Raw genomic sequence first — 21,355 nt, forward strand, 5'->3', positions numbered from 1 at the left:
GTGCTTCAGCAAAATGCTTGGAGACTGGGAGGTCCAGTTTCCGTTTCCTGATAGTATATCTATGTTGGTTGAGACGGACTTTGAACTCCCCAGTCGTCTCACCAACATAGATATACTGGCACGGACACATCAGGACGTAAACCACAAAACTGGAATTACAATTCAAGTGATATTTCAGTTTATACTCTTCCTTAGTTTGAGGGTGAATGAATGAAGGTCCCTTAACCATCTTAGAGCAATATATGCAATTCAGGCATGGATATGAGCCTCAAGCTTGGACAGATAGGTACCTCTGCTGGAAACATCTGAGCGTACCAATCTGTCCTTCAAATTGGTGGATCTGTTGTAGGACATGATAGGATTACATTGAAACTCTGATATAGTTAGGTTGTTGAGTCTGAGGGTTGCCCACTGTTTATTGATAACCCTCGCTATTGCACTTGATTAATCGTTAAACTGTGACACAAAGGCAATCTGATTCGATGCCTTATTTTGAGTGCGTTTCTAACCACAGTTTTCGATCAATGTTGCCCGATTAAATTGATGGGCTTTTGTCATGCATTCTGAAACTAGAGGCCTAGGATAGCCCCGATGAATGAAATTGGTGCCCATTTTTTCGAGGGCAGGTTCAACTTCATTGGTGTCACTTATGATGAGTCCTGCCTGAGTCATTTGTCTCAAGAGCAAAGACTGTATCATAGATCGCGGGTGGCGGCTTGTGTAATGTAGGGTAGAATTACAATCCGTTGGCTTTACTTACAGATTAGTGATGAAATTACCATATCTGACAGATACCTCAGTATTCAGAAACTGTACGAAATCATGTGACCAAGTGAGAGTAAATTGGATTTTGGGGCAAATCTGGTTGAGGAACTGATGGAAATTATGTAATTCTGTCTCACTCTCATCCCACACAAGGAACACGTTGTCTATGTACTGCCAGCACCCCAGCACATGGCTGAAGTGGTGTGATACATAGACATACTGTTCCTCGAGGGAGGCCACAAAAATATTTACGTAAGTGGGGGCCACATTGGTCCCCATTGCTGTAACAGATAACTGTAAATAAAAAATCACCATGAATGACATTTTTTATTGCAGATATGCCCTGATCGTGGGGAATGGAAGTGTATAAGCTTACTACATCCAGTGATGCCAAAAGAACCGTGCCGGATGTAGTCACTCCATTGAGTTTCTTGATGAAATCAGCGGTATCACGTAAAAATGATTTGGCTCCCATGGCATATTGGCATAGTAGCTGGTCAAAAAAGATTGACAAATGGCTTGTGATTGACTCCCTCCGGGAGACAATTGGCCTACCAGAAGGGTTTACGAGAGACTTATGTATTTTGGGAAGAAAATACATAGTAGGCACAGTGGGATGAGTCACAATTAAGTACGGTAATCATGTAGTTGTTTGTCAATAATCCCTACATCAAGAGCAAGGTTAACAATGTTGTGAATTTTATTGCAGACAGGAGGCTCATATCAGAATGCATTATCCTTCTTTATTTTGCCCATTAGCAGAAAGAATGACAGTGTTAAACATAAAAAGAAAAAGAAAACACAGGTGTCCAAGCACCTAGTAACCATAGCAACTCCCTCCTCCATCCCACCAATCCAAGCATAGACTGCCCTATAAAACCAAGCTGCAGCCCCTCCTCCTCCTCTTTCTTTCTGCTCGTTAGCAGCATCAGTATCTAACAGATAAGTGCATTAATAATTCTCATTCCTGTCACCCACATTGTGATTTCTCCCTTGACCCTGTACTTCCAGGGTTGGGGGACTTCTGCCCTCTGTGGCCAGCTTCTGAGGGAGCGAGGGTCCCTCTCCCTCTCTCTCTCTATCTTTATCTCTCTCCTTCCCCCCTCTCTCCGTGTTTTTCTATCTATATACATCTATATATCTATATCCGTTTCCCCCTTTTGTCCTCTGGGTCGGTATTTCAGACCCAGGGACCTGTACCGTTGTTCTGTCTCACTTATTTTTTCTCCCCTTTGGCGCTCCGCCATTTTTCCTGACTCCGCCCCCCTTCTTCTCCGGCTTTCAGTCTGAGATCTCCTGAGCGCTTTGCGCGCCGCAGGGGGGCGTGTCCGCACGTTCGCTTCGCGAACGTTTTGGACTGTTACCTCGCCTACGTGCGGGGCCTTCTGTGTGGTGCCCCGGCGAGTCCCTTGGTTGCGCGGCCCGGCCGTTTCGTCGGTCGCCGACTCAGGGATTCCCCGCGGCCCCTCCGTTCATCTTTCGGCGCTGGCGCATTATTATCGCCTTACCCAGTTCGCAACTGAGTGGGATTTTTTCGCTGCGCCTTATTGCGAACATTTTTCTCTCTCTCTCTTATTGTATACTCTTGTATATTTACATGTTATTTATTCACTGCAGTTAATGCTAGTCCCTCTGTCTGTTCTCTCCTTACAGCTGGGACTGCACACTTATATTGTACATTCATACATATTTTAACTACATCATGTCTGATGATCAGCTATCTCCACCTAATGGTGGGCTGACTCATTCATCTCAGGACCATATCCTAGCCCCTTCTGAATTATTGCAACAGATGGTGTCTACATCGGTCCAATCCGCCCTAGCCTCCGCCATGTCATCTGTCAATGACAGCATATCAAAGTCTGTTTCCATGGCGTTGTCACGGCAACACCGGGAAGGGCCGGCCTCTTCAGATACCCCCTTGGTCGCCTCCCACATACAATCCCAGGCTTCCAGCCTACTAAGACCCGGCAAGTCGGACCGGAAGAGACGCTATTGCTCCGACTTAGATACCCACCTTACCAATACACCTACTATTGGAGGTGGTTCTAAACTAACTAAGACCTCAGTGCCTCCTGAGGATACCAATGTGAGTGCTCAGAACCCCACGGATGGGGATGACATGCCCGGTGGAACCTCTCGGTCCTCCAGGCGTAATAAACCCGACTCTTTTGTTGAAGATTCAGATGGCACCTCAGACTCTGGGGATGATGATTTGTATGAGTTGGAGGACGAGGATCTGGAAGGGAACGCGAGTCGTTCTCCTCCACATGGCTCCGCTGACACAAACGCCCCCGGGGCGATCTTGGATTCCATGGGAATTCCATTCTTCAGCCCGGAGAATATCAAACACCCCCGTTCGGGGGAGTGGTCGCCCATGTCACAGGTGGCTGATTATGTTTCGGCTTGGCTGCGCAAATCTTTAGATGGTCGCAACCGCAATAAACTGAGGGCGGAGTGTCCACGACCGTCACTGCCCAATAATGTCGCCATGACGCCAGAGTTGGACCCCATTCTGGTGCGCTATCTGGTTAAGACCGGTAAAAACCCAAAAAAGGGTATTGACAAATCTTTCAAAACTGTTCAGGACAAATTGTTGGATGTCCTTGGGCCTATGACTAAGATTTTACAATTGGCCGAACATGCTGTCGCTTCAGGTGAAGTAATTGATGCTGACATTTTACGGGGCTGGGCATTACGAGCAGTTTGCTTGCTCGGCAATGCAAACACTGCGGCGTCTACGGAACGCCGGAGATCCATCCTTATGCGGCTGGATCCCCAACTTACTCACCTGGCTACCGACGAACCTGGTCCGCCAGCGGACGGTTTACTATTCGGGGAGGCCTTTCTTAAAAATATAAATAAGTATGTTGGCCTTTTCTCGGGCCTTGACAAAGCCCAATCCTCTTTAAAAAAGGTGGGCGCTAACAAGGTTTTCCCCAGGGCTGGAAGGGGTAGGGGTCGCCCTTCCGGCCGTGCCACCAACTATAGACCCTATAACAGGGGCCACTACATGCCTGACAGACAATATTACACACCAGTTCCCCAGCCACCACAGCCCTCAACTCCATTCTTTCCGCCTAGAGGACGTCCGTGGAGAGCGAGGGGTGCCAGCCGCGGATACCCAAGATCCAGGGGCACAGGTGAGACTGCCTATTCTGTCATTAACATGGGTTCCTGTGGGGGGCAGGCTGGGGTATTTTTCCCGGACCTGGTCCCGGATCACATCCGACCCGTGGGTCTTGCAAACCGTAACCGGCTATCAAATAGAATTTCTCTATCCTCCGATACAGACTTGTTGGCCGCCAGCGATACACTTCGCGGACGCCGACAAGGCCCTGATCCGCTCAGAATTGATGGATCTGCAGTTGAAGCACGCCATTCAGGAGGTGTCTTGGGACGCTCCGGGTTATGTGAGCAATATTTTCTTGGTCAAAAAGTAGGACGGAGGTCACCGCCCGGTCATAAACTTGAAACATTTAAACGAGTACGTTTTGTATCGCCACTTCAAGATGGAGGGGATACATCTTCTCAGAGATCTTTTGCTACCAGGAGACTGGTTGGCGAAGATAGATCTGAAAGACGCGTATCTGACCGTGCCGATACACCTTTCTTCCCGTCCATATCTTCAGTTCTGTTGGGAAGGTCGCAAATGGGAATTTGCATGCCTCCCGTTCGGCCTTTCTTCAGCACCATGGTGCTTCACCAAACTGCTGAGACCGGTCATGGCTTTGCTCAGGAGCCGGGGGGTACGCCTGATCGTCTATCTCGACGATATTCTGATCATGGCGTCCACGTACGCGTTGGCCGTGCAGCATGTCCAATGGACGGCCACTCTGCTCTCGGAGTTGGGCTTTCTGCTCAACGAAGAGAAGTCGGTACTCACGCCGTCTCGACGGACGGAGTTCCTGGGGTTCGAGGTGGATACCCACTTGGCCACCCTGAGTCTGCCCACGAGGAAACTGACTACGATCCGCAAGGAGATCCGGAAGCTTCTCCGTGCGGAGGTGGTCTCATTGCGGGCGCTCGCTCGGGTGGTCGGTCTGCTGACAGCCTCCATCCAGGCGATCTTCCCTGCCCCCTTACACTACAGGGCGCTGCAGAGACTGAAGATTCGGCACTTGAGGGAGGGTTTACCCTACTCAACCGAAGTGCCACTATCCGCAGAAGCCAAGGGAGAACTCCTGTGGTGGCTACGTCATGCCCAGGTTTGGAATGGGAAGACAATTTTCAATTCCAAACCGGACTTAGTGATAGAATCAGACGCCAGCCTGCGGGGTTGGGGTGCCCGCTGCGGGGCATCGACGTCCGGAGGCAAGTGGTCACCATCAGAAATGGGTTTGCACATCAATTGCCTGGAACTTCTCGCGGGCACCTTTGCCCTGAGGAGTTTCGCTTTCCACAGGTCGGATTGTTGTATCCTGCTGCGCATGGACAATGTAGCAGCCGTTCAATACATCAACCGCCTGGGAGGCACGAAATCCAAGATCCTCGCAGATCTCGCGACGGTCCTTTGGCAATTCTGCCTTCAGCGGAATATATTGTTGACCGCGGAGTATCTTCCTGGAATTTCCAACGCCATTGCGGACTGGAATTCCAGGTACCTCACGGACTCCAGCGATTGGATGTTGGAACCAACGGTGTTCCGGGCGATCCATGCCCTGTGGGGACCATTGAGTATCGACTTATTCGCATCTCGTCTCAATCGACAGCTGCCACGATTTTTCAGTTGGCGACCGGATCCGGACGCCATGGCGACGGACGCGTTTCTTCAAGTGTGGCCACAGAGCACTCTGTACGCCTTCCCGCCATTTGCCATGATCCCCAGAGTATTATGGCAGACGGTGTCCCAAAAAGCGACGCTGGTGTTGATCACCCCCTGGTGGCCGACTCAGTCATGGTTTCCCCAGGTCCTGGGGATGGCCATAGATGTGCCGAGGTTGTGTCCGCCTCTACTCACGTTGCTTCGAGACCCCTCAGGGAATCTTCATCCCTTGACATCGGACGATCAGCTGCCGCTATTGGCATGGTTGATTTCGGGACACCTTCGCTTGGGGGCCGCATTTCGCAATCGGCTTCTGACCTCATCAATGACGCTTGGGCTCCAGGTACCAGATCGGCTTATCGATCAGCCTGGGGACTTTGGCTTCGTTGGTGCTCACGACGGGATTTGGATCCCGTACGTGCCCCTGTAGCGGAGGTCATTAATTACCTCTCGGAGTCTTTTGAGGCGGGGAAAGCTTATCGCACGATTAACGTTTATCGCTCGGCTATTTCCGCCTCCCATGGGTTGGTGGATGGCTTGTTGGTTGGACAACACCCTATTGTCTGCCGTCTTATGAGGGGGATGCGGTTTAAGAGACCGCCTTCTTCGCGATATCTCACCACGTGGGATGTTAGCAGTGTATTACGCATGTTTGAGACATGGGAAGACAATGACGACTTGTCTCTTAAACTCCTGTCGTTTAAATTGACAATGTTGTTATGCCTGGTCTCCATCAAGCGTGTGTCAGACGTACGGGCCCTGGATATTTCCAGGAAACAATTTGTTCCCGACGGGGTTCGTTTTTCCATTTGTCGTAGGACCAAAACCGATCTACGTTCGGTTTTCTTCCCATTTTTTCCGACGCGCCCGAAATTGTGTGTCGTGCGATGTCTTCGATCTTATGAGTTGAAGACAGCTACGCGTCGTCCGACGGGTTCGGCGCAGCTCCTCATCTCCTATTGTCCGCCATATTTACCGGTTTCCTCCCCGACATTGGCTCGGTGGGTGAAATTGACAATGTCCTTAGCGGGTATTGATGTGTCACTATTCACGGCTCACTCCACTAGGAGTGCGATGTCGACCAAAGTCTTTCAGACGGGTGGCTCACTTTCGGAACTCTTGAGGGCGGCCGACTGGTCGTCCGAGGATACATTCCGTACGTTCTATTTTAAACCTACTGTACATGTGTCTATGTCTGTATTGTGATGGATTTATGATGCTTCTCTATGTACTGTGCTTTGAACATGCATTCTGATATGAGCCTCCTGTCTGCAATAAAATTGAGGATTTTCCTAGTAGAGTGACGGAAAATATTGATTTTATTAAGACAGGAGGCGAATATCATCCCACCCGTTTCCCCTACCCGTTATTATTTATAACCTTTGTTGTTTTCAGGATATTGAAGAATGGTTCTGCCTTGCCACGGTTCTTTGTTGGGGTCAGCTGCGTGACCTATCCGGTTGATCGTTCCTGTTTGAAGATTGACGTTCTGCGTTATTGGTTCAAGATCCTCCGTGTGGACGCCGTCGCGCGAGTTCTGCAGTTTCGATGCTGGACTTAATCACGGCATAAAGAAAGAGGAGGAGGAGGGGCTGCAGCTTGGTTTTATAGGGCAGTCTATGCTTGGATTGGTGGGATGGAGGAGGGAGTTGCTATGGTTACTAGGTGCTTGGACACCTGTGTTTTCTTTTTATGTTTAACACTGTCATTCTTTCTGCTAATGGGCAAAATAAAGAAGGATAATGCATTCTGATATTCGCCTCCTGTCTTAATAAAATCAATATTTTCCGTCACTCTACTAGGAAAATCCTCAATTTTCACTTCAATGTCCCTTTTGCCAGTATTAATAGTGATTTTGCTGCATCCTAAGGGACTAAAAGGGGTAAAGACATCCCACTTTGCACCTGGGTGGGTTCTTAAAGGTAGAAACAGCCTGGCCCAGATTTATTAATCTGTCTGAGAGAAAAAAACTGATTTGCCCACAACAACCAATCACAGCTCAGCTTTTATATGTTTATAAGCTCTAGGACAATAAAAGCTGAGCTCTGATTGGTCGCTATGGGAAAATATTTGTATTTCTCTCAGACAGATTGATAAATTTCGGCCTTGGTGAAAATGGTACCGAACAGAAAGGCCCGAGTTGTCATGGAGGGGAAGAAGAGCCCTAGATTGGCCCTAGAATTATCAATCTGTCTAAGACAAAAATGTGTCTCATTTTTGCCTTAGACAGAAAGTGATGAAACCCAGCTATCTTTTATTTTATCAGAGGAATTAGAGATGTGAAAGCTCAGCTGTGATTGGTTGTTATCTGTTTTGAGTCAAAAATCATCAACAATGCTTTAGAAAATGCCGCAAATGTGTCATAAATCATGCAACTTTATGATGCATGTGGTACATTTAACATAGGCATAAGGGAAAAATGGCATGGTAGAAAAGTGGAGTAAAATATGGTGCAAATGATACATCTCCATGTAAGTATTAGATTGTTTTGGTTACTCTGCCCCATGATGAATAACAAAGTAAATCACTTAATATAATATTAAAGGCACTGTGAACAGCACCACCCACTTAACACTGATTGACACCTGTCTATCTACTGTATAGCAAAGCAGTGACCACCTCCCTGCACTCAATGGGGGAGATTTATCAAACGCTGTCCAGAGGAAAAGTTGACCAGTTGCTTATTGCAACCAATCAGATCGCTTCTTTCATTTTGTAGCAGGACTTTTTAAAAATGAAAGAAGCAATCCTATTGGTTGCTATGAGCAACTGGTCAACTTTTCCTCTGCACAAGTTTTGATAAATCTCCCCCAGAATCTCTTGAAATATTCTGCTATTTTCTGAGATAAGAACCCAGTTGAAAGCGTGGTTGATAGAGTGCCTTCTATGACCTTTATAGGGTAGCTATCAGATGTGTCAGCTACTTATCATCTCCTCCTATACTGAGGTTTCTGTTACCTGACAGTCTTCATGAACATTTCAGATGTGATAGATGTCATTGGAAAACTCCAATTACATTGTAAAATAATTTAGGTAGATGTTATCAATGATCTAGAAAATGATGTCCAATAATGTAACATTAATTCCAGGATGTGACAATAAATGAATGGTATATAGTATTAAAAAACCCTGTACCTTGTAAGGAGGTATAGCAAAGTGATGGTAATGATGCTGTCCCTCTTATCCACTCAACTTTTAAATCCAATTGCTGCCATGATGAGGTCTCATTGTCATAGCTGAAATTCTGATCCTCCTTAATATTATCCATCTCAATGTCATATGGAAACTGCCTTTGTCCGACCTCTTCATCAACCATCTCAATGTCATTCAGGAAACACCTTTCACCCAACCTCCATGTCCTCGACTTCATCACCGGTCTCATTATCAACTGTATACTGCTTTCCCCTGACTTGATGTCTTCCACTTAATCCATCTTCTGACGCATCTTCATGGCTTTAATCCAACTCATAATGGAGCCAGCATAGACTGACACTGCTACTAGAATGTGAGCTCTACTTCTAATGATTATATAAGGATCCATTACAAGGACAAGCTACATCAGTGTCAGTGTCTTGAAGATGACAAAAAATCAGCACATAATGGGGGACATTCATTGATCACCAATCCAAACTGCTGTGACAATTGATAAATAGTAATCTATGATAGCTGGAATATACAAAAAAAAATCACAGTTTTAAGGAAAAATAGGGGAAGAGCCTGGTCTGGTACTCTATACTGGTCTATACAGTAGTGTAATGCTGGCGGGTGCCTACTACCAGCATCTAATTTCTTACCATCACCAGTGTTTGTTCCATGTTGCCTTCTTCCCTGCTTCAACTTCTGTTTTGGGCAGGATCCCACCAGCACATTCTCAGTCTTTGTCCTGTGCCCCACTTTCTGCAGGCTGCCATGCTCCAGAACTTTTTGGAATGGCCTTTAGGAGCTCCCTAGGTGCTCTTTCTGGGATCCAAAAAGGCCAGTGTGCACATTTAAATATCTTCCCCATCTATCTACACCTGTTATCTTCTATATAGGGATTGTTCTTGGTTCCAAATGCCCATTGAAGAGTTGTGCTATTCTCATCCTGCTACCCTGTGTATCCTGGCCCAAGACTGTTTGTTGGACTACGATTCTGCCTGACCCTTCTGTACTGTACTGTCTCTCCTGTTGCCAACTTGGAATGCTGACCTGATCCTGTGCCACCTGCTTTGACCACCTGCCTGTCTTAGACTACACCTCTTCTTGATCCCTTATGACCCTTCAGTATATGACCCAGTCTGCTCAGTACATTTATCGATTACAAAAAATAAAATAGCAACATAGTATCAGGGTATAAGTGCATCAATGAGACATATACTATGTCTAAAAAAACTATATTTCTATCCCCGGTACAAAGGGCTTCATATATGGCCTCCAAAAATTGTTAAACAAAACACCAAGAGAACGGAGTCATTTAAATAGAATTAAAACATGATTACTTTTATTGGTTACATAAAAACATAGGAATGGGGGAAAGACAAACCAACTGAGGGAGATTAGACAAAAAGGGGCGACACTACCTGCTCATGTGCATAGACAATATAATTCAATAAAGGTGCATGGTGCATTAGAATAAAGTGCATACATTAAAGGGTCGGGAAAAGACCTCTATAAAGTGCACATAGCTAAAAATACAGACATGCATACCACTCGTAAGGGGTAATTGATAATACCAGCAGCAGAGCAGGAGCGACGCCACCCCACCAGGTGGCGTTGCTCCTGCTCCGCTGCTGGTATTATCAATGAAGCAACCTATGCAGAGGCCCGGATTATCTGGGCAAGTGTCGCATTGATATGTGGTGTCCTTGTGCATCCCCTTCCTGAAACACACTCTGCATTTTTTCTGGGTTCGTCCCTTCTTTCCAGTGGGGGGGATCACACCTGGAAAGTGCTGGCCGGGGACGATCCTGGCGCCTATAACTCCAGACCCTTGGGCCTGATCTTTCCCGGTCACCAAAGATCAGGACTTAGGACTTCTTCTTGGTACTGGAGGAATGTCCCTGTGTTGCCAGCGTACTGGGATAGTACAAAAGCGTCGTACATGGCAACCTGTACCATGTAGACCGCAACTTTTCTGTACCATGCCCGTGTTTTCCGCATGGCGTTGTATGGCTTGAGGACCTGATCTGAGAGATCAACTCCCCCCATATACCGATTGTAGTCCAGAATACAATCGGGTTTGAGGACTGGTCCCACGGTACCTCACACAGGGACAGGGGTGCTGCCATTCCCGTGAATAGTGGTGAGTATAAAGACATCCCTCTTATCCTTATACTTCACCAACAACAGGTTATCATGGGTCAGGGCACGGGACTCACCCTTGGCAATAGGCGTCTTGACCAAATTTAGAGGGAGGCCTCTCTGTTTTTTACGCACGGTCCCACAAACGGACGTGGATCTGGCAGAAAGGGATTTGAACAGAGGGATGCTGGTATAAAAGTTATCCATGTATACGTGGAAACCCTTATCCAGCAATGGGTGCACAAGGTCCCAAACGAGTTTCCCGCTAACACCCAGAGTGGGGGGACATTCTGGGGGTTCAATACGGGAATAGGGAATGCGAAATTCGCTGGGACGTATGAGTATGTCCCTGGTCCTTAAGACCCAGGGCGCAGGGACTCTATGAACGGCGCCAGAAGCCAGGTGAGACTCTTCGAGCATATGCAGTAGCTTTGCAGAGCGCATTAGAGGCGGTACAGAAGTTGGACAGCATCACGCCCGATCAGGGCAATCGAGTACTGAATGGACACTGAATAAATGGGACAAGGCCCAACTTAGGATGCTGGCCGTGCAAAATCCCGACATGGCTTTCCCAGCTTTAAAGAGACTCACGGTGAAGTAACAGAGTCGGGACCTCAGACAGAAGAAACTAGTGTCCCCACTACCGAATCTCCGGGGCCCGCGTCCCAGCCGCCTGTCCCTTCTCAATCTGCCCCGCTAACACCTTCTTCTAGCCCTTGGACAGCTGACTTACAAGACATTAAACAGGACATTGAACAGTTAGCCAAGGCCTTTAAAGAAATGGCTGTACGGCCAAATCCTTCTAGATCTGCAACACCCCCACGCCTAAGAAGGCTGACCCTCGCCCTGTTGGTCCACCTGGTACCCCTCCTGTGAGACCACCTGGGAGTCAGAGACCCGTCTGTAGCTATTGTAACAAGAATGGACACTGGAAGAGTCAATGCTGGGCTTTAAACGGGCGTCCCCTGGGGTTGAGGACCGCACCCCAGGAGTAGAGGCTGAAGGTCCAGAATCAACCAGTGACAAGAAGGGACTGTCTATGTATGTAGCTTCTTTTCCTTATGTACAGGTGATGATTGAAGGTATCCGGTTACAAGCTCTGATAGATACGGGGTCTCAGGTATCCACTATTCTGCAAGGGGTTTTCTATAAGTATTGGGGCCCAGAAAGGTTGTGTGACCCTCAGGAAGCGGAGTTTAGAGTCATCGCAGGGAACGGGAAACTAGTACCCAGGCATGGTTACTGGGAGCCCACGGTGCAGGTGGGAAAACGTGTTGCGAAGGCAGGGTGTGATTGTCACCAATGTTAGGGATGAGGGGGCAGCTGATTTCATTTTAGGCATGAATATTATGAGGCACTGTTTTGATGATATTGGCTGTGCACTGCATGCATCTCTCCCTCACCTGTCACCCCCAGGCCGGCAAGCTGCCCAACACCACCTCAAAATCCTCCAAGCAGAACAGAAGTTTGTAAATCATCAAGGAGAAATCTGTCGAGTAAGGATTCAAGATATCCGAGCCGTTAGTCTACAGCCACAGACGGAAAAAGTTATTTGGTGCCATGCCCGACCCGGGGTGGAAAATCAAGATTACCAAGCACTCTTGGAACCCTTTCTATTGGAAGACTGTCCCTTGGTGCGAGCCACTAGAAGCCTGGTAACCGTACATAATGGGAAGGTTCCAGTGAGACTTATTAACCTCTCTCAAGTTGCGGTCCAACTACCCAAGTATACCCCAGTGGCTACTCTACACCATTTAGATGTCAGAGATGTGGTCTCGAAGTCACAAGTGGTTCAACAAGGACCTGACCAGAATCCTGTGGAACCTTGGTGGAGCCAACTACAGATAGGAGGCGAAGATACCCCCAAGGAACAGGTGGAAGGAGTCATCCAGGTGGCTAAGAGATATCAAGAAGCTTTCAGCAAGTTCCCCACAGACTTTGGCAGGACCACCATGATCAAACATAGGATTCTCACTGGAGATAATCCACCCATTAAAGAGAGACATCGCCCTGTGGCTCCTGGGATGTATCAGACCATAAAGAAAATGCTCGTGGAGATGAAAGAGGCCGATGTCATCCAGGAAAGCCAGAGTCCTTGGGCTGCACCTTTGGTCCTGGTGAAAAAAAAAGATGGCACTATCCGCTTTTGCATGGATCACCGGAAGTTGAACAACATAACTCATAAGGATGCCTATCCTCTCCCTCGCATCGAAGAATCCTTGACTGCGTTGGGGTCGGCCGCCTACTTTTCTACGCTGGATCTGACGAGCGGCTACTGGCAAGTGCCAATGGCAGAAGAGGATAGAGAGAAGACCGCATTTGTGACCCCAATGGGTCTCTTCGAGTTCAAGAGTATGCCCTTTGGACTGTGCAATGCACCAGCTACTTTCCAACGCCTAATGGAGCGATGCTTGGGGCATCTTAACTTCCAGAGAGTTCTGCTGTATTTAGATGACGTCATTGTCTATTCTCGGACATATCAGGAACACCTGGATCACCTGAAAGAAGTTTTCCAAGTCCTTATCCAACATGGACTCAAAGTTAAACCTTCCAAATGTGACTTGCTAAAGCCACAAGTGCACTATCTGGGACATGTCGTCAGTGCTCAAGGAGTCCAGCCTGATCCAGACAAAGTGAGTGCTGTGAAAGAGTGGCCTACACCTAGGACGGTGCGAGACGTCCGAAGTTTCCTGGGGTTTGCTGGATATTACCGGCGCTTCATCCCCCATTTTGCTCAAATTGCTGGACCCTTGACCGAATTACTGAGAGGGACTGCCCGGGATAATTATAATGGGAGGCTTCCCATACATTGGGCCGAAGAACAAGAAGATGCCTTTCGAGCCCTGAAGTACCTCCTCACGGAACCCCCCATTTTGGCGTATCCTGACTACAGCCTGCCGTTCCGTTTATACACAGATGCTAGCTTTGAAGGTCTGGGGGCGGTCTTATCTCAAGTGCAAGATGGCAAAGAGAGGGTGATTGCCTATGCCAGTCGGCATCTTCGAGGTGCTGAGAAGAATGATGCCAACTATAGCTCCTTCAAGCTGGAGCTCCTGGCCCTCGTCTGGGCCATTACTGAGAAGTTTAAGGACTATCTGGCTGCTACCCCCTTTACGGTCTACACTGATAACAAACCCTTGGCCCATTTGAACACTGCTAAGTTGGGAGCTCTTGAACAGCGTTGGGTCTCTCGGTTGGCCAGTTATGATTTCAACATTAAGTATCGTAGCGGAAAATCCAATGTTAATGCGGATGTACTTTCTCGCATGGCCCCGGGAGAAGCACCTCCTTCTGAAGATGTGTGGGAAGATGCGGAAATGCCTCCCTTCTACCGAAGGTTCGTGAGCCAGAGTGCTCTAACTGCCCAGGCGGGTAACGGACCTTAGTCTCCCAAAGACCCTGAAGATCTATCCACCTGGAAGACATTTCAGGATGAAAGCCGGGTTATCTTAGACTATTGCCTCCACAAGAAAGTGCCCACTTGGGTGCGCAAGGCCCACGGGGACTTCGAATTGAAGCAGTTGTGGCGGCAGAGGAATCGTCTGTTCTTGCACAAGGGTCTGGTTTACCGAAATTCCCTGGACCCAGTTTCCGGAGACCGCATACACCAGATTGTGGTTCCCAGAAGAGATGCAGCCATGGTCCTGAATGCCTATCATGATCAAACCTGACACTTCGGGGTCCATAAGACAGAGATCACAGTCAGAAGGAGATTTTACTGGATTGGGATGGGGGGAGACATCGAGAAATGGTGTGCCGAGTGCTCCGTGTGCAACGTGATAAAGAACCCCCGAAGGGATGCAAGAGCCCCTTTGCATCCCATCTGTACAGAAAGGCCGAATCAAATTGTTGCTTTGGATCATGTGAAGCTGGCCCCCACTCGATCTGGCTATTGTCACGTTCTAACTATGGTGGATCATTATTCCAAGTGGGTGGTCGTGGTCCCTGTCAAGGACCTTACCGCCAAGACTGCTTTTCAGCTCTTCTATCGACATTGGATCCAACCTTTGGGGTGTCCCGAATTGGTCCTCACGGATCGGGGAACCGCCTTTGAAGCCCAGTTGTTCCAGGAACTTTGCCGGTTGCATGATTGCAAGAAACTCCGGACAACGGCCTACCATCCCCTAGGGAATAGGCTCTGCGAGAGGATCAATCAAGTGTTCATCCAGATGCTCAGAGCTGCCTCTGTTTCAAAGCACGAAGAGTGGCCTCAGCTGTTGCCTGAACTCCTGGAAATTTACAACAACACTGTCCACTGCTCTACGGGGTATACGCCCTTTTTCCTGATGATGGGCCGACACGGCCAACTGCCAAAGGATCGAACCTTCAGGCTACAGGCACCTTTCAACAATTCTCCTCAGGCCTCCCAAGGTTGGGTGTCAGAGCATCAACGAAGAATTGAGGAATCCAAGGACATTGTTGAGAAGAAAATGGGTGAAGTTCATGAACACCAGCAGAAAGATTATAATCGATATGCGTCGGCTCAGCCCTTGCAGCTTGGAGATAAAGTGTGGCTCAGAAAATTTCCTAGGACCCATAAATTGGACTCCCTGTGGGAAACGGAGCCATACACCATTACTGCGGTTCCTTATCCTGAAACGGACGTGTACGAGATACAAAAAGACGGGTTCGAGCCACAGGTGGTTCACCGGAATAGGATAAAAGTGTGCCTGAAAGATGTGCTTGGCCCATCTCCTCCTACTCCTCCTGATACTTGTACTCCACCTCCACCAAGGCCAATGAGAGAATATGTGCCGGGGGAAGGAATTCATCCCACTATGGACCTTCCTTTGTTACCATCTCAGCAGCCTACCATGTATTGGTGTATACCGTTCCCAGCTCCGTCCAGCCAGCCTCCACTGGTTGCACCACCCAGTCAGTTGCCAGTAGTTGTTGCTCCCTGTCAACCACCATTGGTTGCTACACCCAACATTAGTCCTGCTCCAGTGACTGCTCCAGATAGTGATGCCACTACTCCCCTTGTCTTAAAAGAACCCCTCAGTTCAACCGAAGATGTTGCTTTCCAGCCCTCCAGCTGGTCCCTCGGGGACTGAAGTTCTTGAAGAATCCTCAAGTGAAGGAACTCCTGAGGACTCGGAGGTGGTGTTGCGGTGGTCTCAAAGGACTACACAGGGCAAACTACCCATAAGATACCAGGACTCACATTTAGTACCTGCACACATAGTACCCTAGATTACTAGTAAGAGTATCAAAAGAATGTAAATGTGTTCACTGTTTACTTAGGATGTATAGGGAATGTATAGTTCATCCTGTCCTTGTCCTAGTCCCTCTGTCTTAGGGGACAGACGTCGAGGTCGACTTATCTTAAGTAAGGGGGTTTGTGGTATCCCGGTACCATATCCTATCCGGTACTTTTATTGTGGGTCCCCATAGCCAGAGTCCCTAGGATGTCGGGGTTTCAATTGTCTGGTTCACCCCTAGTCACCTCTCATCCAGTTGGTAATTGTCCAGTAACCACTTAGGATTTGAATGTATAGGATTGTATAAATGTAAATAAATAGTTAATTACCTGGCTGTGGCGTGGTGGGACCTGCGGGTCGCGTGGTCAGGAGAACTCTATGGTATTTCTGCTTGAGGACCTTTGGAGGTCCCTATGACGTAGTCAATCCCATCACACTGTGTAACAGTGAGTGACGGATGTTCGGACCAATCAGATAAGCCCTGCCCCCGGCCCATATAAGGGAGCGGCGGCCATGTTCTCGCTCTCTTGTTCCTGTGCAAGCAAGCAAGAAGCATCTGCGCTGCTGAGATCAGTGAGTCTAGGCCTGAACCTTGCGGCGACGGCCGATAACATCATTTCTGAGTGTATCAATCCCCACGCACTCTGCAGGATCACCGGACCTTATCAATCCCCTAAATCTGGACGGATCTGCAATAACTACCCTAAATTCAGAGACTTTTAATTTCATTCAAGGTCCGCAACAATTGTCAGTCATTGAGATATATGGAGACTGTTTGCTTGAGACTGTAATTGTTCATTGAATGTACTGCAAGCACTTAAGTAAAGTTTGTTAAAGTTCAAGTACCTTGTGGACCTTCAGTCATTTTATTACATGCACCTGTCATTTCTGGGAAGGGTGGCGATAGGCCGGAGAATCACCTCAGCATTCTAGCCCTCAGCCTGGCGTCATGAACTATAGGGTTAACATTAACCCCTTATCTACTACAACATCCCAACTACCCTACACCCCCCCAAGGCATACCACAGACAGATTAAAAAAAACACAAAAAATGCAGACAAAAAAAAAAAAAGTAGAAACCTTGCCTAAGGGCTCCTTCACATGGGCATATTTGATTGCGAACTCGCAGCATGGTTCCATCGCAAATCTCCACTGCAGATATTTGGCAGAGAGATTCCAGCTGTGGAAAAGCCACCGCTGACCACAAACGACTACGTCCGTGTGAACAAGCCCTAAGTAAGTCTGCTTCAATGTTTGCACAAATCCATACTTATGCTACAGAAATAACTTCAGGTGCTATGAACAGATTTTATGAGACGCAGAAATACAGAAGAGAGAAAACAATGTTTCTTCCTTTTCATACCTGGCTTTGAGCAAGAAAACTATAAAAAAACATCATATAATATACTGTATATATGATTCCAGCCTACTGGCAAAGCACTATCCAGTACATAGTGGAGACAGGAAGGGGTTAATGCCATGGCTTCATGATGGTGAAGGCGGATAATCACTATTCATAATTAATTTAAGGCCGGGGCTCCATGGCGATAAATTGCGATGGATTATCACCCTAATGCAATTAGCTTATATTGATGGATTCTTATTGAGTCACATTATTACACGTTTTTTTTTATATTACAGGATTATTAGTATTGGATGTAATATTATGCAATTTCAGATGATATCAGAAATAAGGCTCTGACCCTATGTTACATTTCATGCATACACTTTTTTTTTTATACAATATTAAATAAAATTGTAATGTAGTTATTGCATGGGATGTTGCAGTACTATCAATGTGAATACCTAGTCTTCTGAGATTTTCCCCATTCACAATCTGGAGGACATTATGTAGCAAATTTAGGCACATTTTAGCTAGTCAAGGTAAAATCATATCATTATTATGCCTCATAACGCAACTTTATAAAGTTTCGAGCAACTTGTTTTCTAATAGAGAAACATGGAAGTGTCTGGTTATACTTTTGTCCAGATTGCAGATATTTCCAGAGTGGGAATTACAGTGTCGTAATTCCCAATAATAACTCACACGGTATACTGCATTTCATTAGAAAATAGAGTCATGAACTGCTAACTTGATCCATTATGTAAAACATGATGCATTTACCAGTTCATTTGATTCAATTCTGCCAAATAGAATTATTTTATTACACCCTGAATATGTAAGTCCAATAAGATTGAGCAGAAAATGAAAAGCCGTCGGGCACTTTCTGTTGATTTTCAGATTATTTTCTGTTGACATTCCCATTTTCTCAGTGATATTTATGTTTGCATTGTTCTGTTGATCTAGTGCTCTGTACTTACTTGAACTTTTAGATTCTCTGTCATGTCATTGTTTGCGTTCCACACTGAGCTACAACTGGTTTCCTGCGTGTGTTAACAGGATATCCCCTCTGCTTAGGTTGTGCCATCTCTGTCTATTTAAATGGATTTACCACATTTCCTTCCACATGATTCTTAAGGCACCAAAATATTTTTGATACTTCCTCAGCATTTCTGCTTCTTCTTGACACGTAATGGTTAAGAATTATGACTGGATGTGAAACCAGGACTTTTATCCATAGAGTATATCTTCCTCCGGAAGATGTTTGTACCACACCCTTAAATTGTACACATTCCAAAACAGTCAAGACGTTCTGTTGTGCATGCATTAAATGTACGTTATCATTCCAGGTTAAGGTGTGTCTTTTCAGAATGTTTGATATATGACCCTTAAAAATAGATCACTTCACTGGACCATTTATGCCTCTTGCACATTCTTTTTTTGTAGAGTTCTTTTGGTTTAAAAACAAAAGAACAATGTATGCTTTTTTTGTACTTATCCCCTATCCAAAGCCCCGTGGTCACTGGTAATCCGACCCGGAGCGAACATGCTGATTTTAACTGGGGTGCTGCGTGCAAGATCACGGGGGTCCAAAGCGGCGGGTCCCCCGCGATCAGGCATCTTATCTCCTATCCTTTGGATAGGGGATAAGATGTCTAAGCGCCAGAGTACCCCTTTAATGACATTTTAGCATTTTTTCCCCAAAGATAATATTCCACAGTATTGTAGATAGCTTTTCATCACTCAAATTGGCCTCTGTACCCATTGGGGCCCACAAGCTAAATTCCAAATTTACCTATAACAGTATGTTTGTGGGCGGAAACCTACAGAAATACAGGAAGGACATACAAACTCTTGCCTTGATGGGATTTGAACCTAGGACCCCAGTGCCACAAGGGAATAGTACTAACCACTGGGTCACTAAGTGTGTTTTAGTAAACCCTTTTTTGTTGTTGCATTTTTCTGCGGCATTTTTCCCATTACAAGTTATGTATTTTATACTCAGGCGATTCAAAAATTTCTCATAAAGAATGTGAAAAAGAAGCACCAAAAACCACATCATGACAGCACAACACACATTTAGGGTAGGGTCATATGTAACGGATCTGCAGCGTAAAATATGCTGTGGTTCCGCCTGTGACCCGACCCATAGTGTGCCTCCAGCTGTTACAACCGCCCTGCCTCGTTTTGCGTCCTGCTCGCAGCGGCAATCCGCCGCTCCGAGCAGCCACACAGGGGAAGCTCGGATCTGCGGATTGCCGCTGCGAGCAGGCCAGGGGGCGGGGCGAGGTGTTGTTAACAGCTGCAGGCACACTATGGGTGGGGTCACCGGCTAATCCGCAGCATATTGCTGCAGATCTGTTACGTGTGACCCTACTCTTAGTGTACGTTCACACTTGCATATTTTGTTTCATACTTTGCTGCAGATTTTCCACGGTGGATTTTGCTACTCAGTTAAAGGGGTATTCCAGGCAAAAACTTTTTTTTTTATATATCAACTGGCTCCGGAAAGATTTGTAAACAGATTTGTAAATTACTTCTATTAAAAAATCTTAATCCTTCCAATAGTTATTAGCTTCTGAAGTTTTCTGTCTAACTGCTCAATGATGATGTCATGTCCCGGGAGCTGTGCATGATGGGAGAATATCCCCATAGGAACTGCACAGCTCCCGGGACGTGAGGTCATCATTGAGCAGTTAGACAGAAAACAACAACTCAACTTCAGAAGCTAATAACTATTGGAAGGATTAAGATTTTTTAATAGAAGTAATTTACAAATCTGTTTAACTTTTCGGAGCCAGTTTTTTTTCACGTGTGCATATTTTGCTGAAGATTTTCTGATGTTGATTTCACTATGCATTGGCTTCAATGGGTAGAAAAATCATCAGCAGAAAATCTGCAGCAAAATCCACTTATGTGATTGTATCCTTTAGCAGGAAAAAGAACAAGTCTGCTGTTTATAGTTGTAATTGTGACCCCCAGATTTACAGGTCTTTGCTAGAATTTTATGTACATCAGATGGTAAAAAGTGCTAATTGTAGTTTACCACAGATATGCCATTTAAATGGATTATATGTTGCACCCAGGTTAGGCTGGGTTCACACCACGTTTTGTTAAATACGGCTCCCGTATACGGTTGGGAGGAGGGGGGCGGGGCTTAATCGTGGTGCCCGCACTCGGGAACCGTATTTAATGTATGTCTATGAGCCGACCGGAGTGAACCGCAGCCTTCGGTTGGCTTCGTTTTTGGCGTATGCGGTTTCCCAACCGCAAGCAAAAACGTGGTCGACCACGTTTTTGCCTGCGGTCGGGAAACCGCATACGGCCGAAAACGAAGCCGGCCGGAGGCTGCGGTTCACTCTGGTCGGCTCATAGACATACATTAAATACGGTTCCCGAATGCGGCTGAGTGCGGGCGCCACGATTAAGCCCCGCCCCCCTCCTCCCAACCGTATACGGGAGCCGTATGTAACAAAACATGGTGTGAACCCAGCCTTATGCCATCAGGGATACAGTGCAGTTCTCAGATGTGTATACTTAGCCAAACTTGGCGCTGAAATCATAACTCTTTTTTTTCCCTATTGATAGGTAATTCCAAGATTATAACTATTCAGAGGATAGAAGATAAGCCATTGGTGGGGGTCTGAATGCTGAAATCCCATTAATCACAAGAACGGAGGTCCTGAGTGCCACTGTTCAAAGAAAAACGGGCAGCCTGTTCACACTAAACCACAGGAGTCCAACGAGGGCTCACTTACTTAAATATGTCCAGTAGGTCCTGATATATGTCCCCCAGAAGATCCTCTGCTAAATTCAGTAAATTGCACGCAGAAGATCGTCTGCTAAATTTAGTGAATTGTGCCCAGGATGTGGAGTCACAGACAATGGATATGTAAATTGAGCTGGCGAAGCCCCGCCTCCTGAGCACAATTCAATAAATTTAGCAGAGGATCTTCTGGGGGACATATCTCAGGACTTACTGGATATATTCAAGTAAGTGAC

At 46.7% G+C, this 21,355-nt stretch overlaps 1 protein-coding gene across 1 annotated transcript; it reads left to right on the forward strand.

The window, feature by feature from the left end:
- The first annotated feature begins 1,693 nt into the window (after nt 1-1,693).
- LOC130273333 (uncharacterized) lies at nt 1,694-7,212 on the forward strand. The gene is made up of 2 exons (XM_056519926.1): nt 1,694-1,707; nt 2,417-7,212. The coding sequence occupies exon 2, from the start codon at nt 2,468-2,470 to the stop codon at nt 6,734-6,736; it is 4,269 nt and encodes a 1,422-aa protein (XP_056375901.1). The 5' UTR covers nt 1,694-1,707; nt 2,417-2,467; the 3' UTR covers nt 6,737-7,212.
- Nucleotides 7,213-21,355: the final 14,143 nt, after the last annotated feature.

The sequence above is a fragment of the Hyla sarda genome, chromosome 5 (genome assembly GCF_029499605.1).
Source record: "Hyla sarda isolate aHylSar1 chromosome 5, aHylSar1.hap1, whole genome shotgun sequence".
Classification (NCBI taxonomy): domain Eukaryota; kingdom Metazoa; phylum Chordata; class Amphibia; order Anura; family Hylidae; genus Hyla; species Hyla sarda.